General features: G+C 48.2%; 1 protein-coding gene across 1 annotated transcript in view; it reads right to left on the bottom strand.

Annotated features, from left to right (window-relative positions):
- The window catches only part of LOC110094610, a 6,647-nt gene extending 4,064 nt beyond the window's left edge, over positions 1-2,583 (bottom strand). Inside the window, exon 1 of the mRNA XM_028695239.1 lies at positions 14-2,583. Coding sequence (XP_028551072.1) covers positions 14-2,583 — 2,570 coding nt within the window. The remainder of the gene's footprint in view (positions 1-13) is intronic.
- Between the last annotated feature and the right edge of the window lie 38 nt (positions 2,584-2,621).

Raw genomic sequence — 2,621 nt, 5'->3', positions numbered from 1 at the left:
TTCGTACGCCGACCACTTTTGTCGGGCTGAACTTAGCTTCTCGCTAAAGAACTCTACGGGCCGTCCCTCTTGAGACAGAACGGCACCAATTCCCACCGCAGAAGCGTCAGTATCCACATGAAATGGCTTGCTAAAATTAGGAGCTGCAAGGACGGGGGCTTCTGTGAGTGCCGCTTTAAGGGTATCGAAGCTCCGTTGCTGCTCTTCTCCCCACTTGAACGAACTAGCCTTCAAACAATCAGTGATCGGTGCCATAATTATGCTAAATCCGCGAATAAATCTTCGGTAGAAATTTGCTAAGCCATGGAAACTGCGGACTTCAGTTAAGGTACTCGGCCGTTGCCACTGTTGAATGGCACTGATTTTATTTGGATCCATCCCCACGCCATCCGCCGACACTATATAGCCAAGGAAATGCACTGAGGAAGTGGCCAACTCACACTTTGCCTTATTCAGGTACAACTTATGTTGACGCAGCAACTCAAGGACAGCCTTTAAATCCTTCCAATGCTCGTCCATGGACAAGCTAAACACCAGTATATCGTCGAAGTAGACGACACAACACTTCCCCAGAAGCGGTTTTAGGACCTCGGACATCAGCCTCAAGAATGTAGCCGGTGCATTGCACAACCCGAATGGCATGACACGCCATTCAAACAAGCCGTTGCGAGTTTTAAAAGCAGTCTTCCACTCGTCGCCAGGCCGAATGCGGATCTGATGGTACCCGCTGCGCAAATCAAGCTTTGAAAATACTGTAGCTCCTGCCAAATAGTCTAGCATATCTTCAAGCCTTGGTACTGGAAACCGATACTTCAAGGTGATCTTATTGATAGCTCTGCTATCAATACACATTCGCCACGACCCGTCTTTCTTTGGAACCAACAAGGCTGGTACTGCGCACGGGCTTAGGCTCGGTTGAATCAACTGCTTGTCCAATAAATCATCCACTATATTCTGCAATTGCTTGTGTTCCGCCGGGCTCATTTTATAATGAGGCAAGTTCGGTAGATTAGCCCCAGGTACGAAATCAATCTGATGTTGAACTGACCTTTCAGGCGGCAATTCGCTGGGTAGGCTGTTAGGAATGGTATCAGCGAATTCTTCCAGAATCTGTAGTAACTCAGGAGGATGATTTACCATAGTGACATTCTGGTTTTCCTCGGCCACGACAACTGCCAGAACAGCCTTCGCTTCTCGGCCAGATTTCAGGAGAGAATTTCCCGAGACAATGCACAGTGCTGGTTTTCGGTCTGCATCTTCATTAGCTGGGCGTAACACAGTAGGCAGCAATTTGAGTTTTCGCCCCTTCCATTCAAAGGCATAGGCATTAGCGCGCCCGTCATAAATCACACCAGTGTCGAACTGCCAAGGTCTCCCCAGGATTAAATGGCACACGTCCATGTCGAGAACGTCGCAAAGTACTTCACTGTTGTAATGTTTTCCAATGGAGAAATTTACCCGACACATCTCCGATACTTGGATATCGATGCCCCTTTTAACCCAGCTAATCCTATAAGGATTTGGGTTTTTTGTAGTTTTGAGTTGCAACGCATTGACCAAGGCCTTGGAGACAATGTTCTCTGTACATCCATTGTCAATTAGTAGGTCACATACCTTCCCCTTGATTGTACATTTTGATTTGAAGATTGCGTTGCGTTGAGTTTTTGTGTTATGATTAGGTGTAAGAAGCAATTTCTGGAGAACACACACAACCGGCTCCCCTTCATCCCCAGCTACCTCCTCATAATCTTCATCATCCTCGCCTTCAGCCGTGGTGGTAAAATGTTCCGATTCCCCTTCCAGAAGTTGTACCTGCTGGCGATTCGGACATTCGTTGGACTTGTGGCCTGGTTGGAAGCATCTGAAACACTTCAATGTGGTTGGCCGCCCGTATGGGTTGTCCCGACTTGGTGTTTTCATCCGATTAACCTGCCGGTTGTCTCCAGTTTGCTGAGGCGGTGTAGTTGCTGTTGAAGCCTTAGGGGGAACCTTGGAATTGCTGCTCTGATTGGGTCCCTGACCCCTATTATCCGAGGAAACAGAATCGCCCAAAAAGCGGCGTTGCGGTGCGGAGCGGAGCTGCCGATTTAGCTGCATTTCAGCTTTGAGTGCAAAGTTTACCGCCTGGGAAAGAGACCATACAGAATTCAATTCAAGCTTGTCTTGGATGGGTTCCTTCAACCCTCCAACATAGCGAGCTACAATTTGATTTGCCGATTCGTTCAAGTTGTTACGGGCGCTGAGGCGGTAGAACTCCTCAGTGTAATCGCTCACACTCCTCTGCCCTTGTGTGCACTGCTGAAACTTCATGTAAAGGATTTGGTCATAATCCGTAGGGAGATAATGACTCCGCAGGAGTTGCTTCATCCTAGCCCAACTCCGGACGCTGCCTCTTCCCTCCCGGTGCCGAGTCTGCAACAATTGTTGCCACCACGCACTCGCACCACCACGCAATCGACAAGCAACATATTTCACCTGCTTATCCCGAGGAACATCCATGTATTCAAAGAACGTCTCCACAGCACGTTCCCAATCCAAAAAATCCTCTATGTGCAATTTTCCATCAAAAAACGGGATGTCCATTTTTACCCGAAATTCACCTTGCTGCCTTGGCCAAGTTG

This window comes from Dendrobium catenatum, unplaced genomic scaffold (assembly GCF_001605985.2).
Source record: "Dendrobium catenatum unplaced genomic scaffold, ASM160598v2 fragScaff_scaffold_71, whole genome shotgun sequence".
Classification (NCBI taxonomy): Eukaryota; Viridiplantae; Streptophyta; class Magnoliopsida; order Asparagales; family Orchidaceae; genus Dendrobium; species Dendrobium catenatum.
This window is presented reverse-complemented; position numbering and strand designations above follow the sequence as displayed.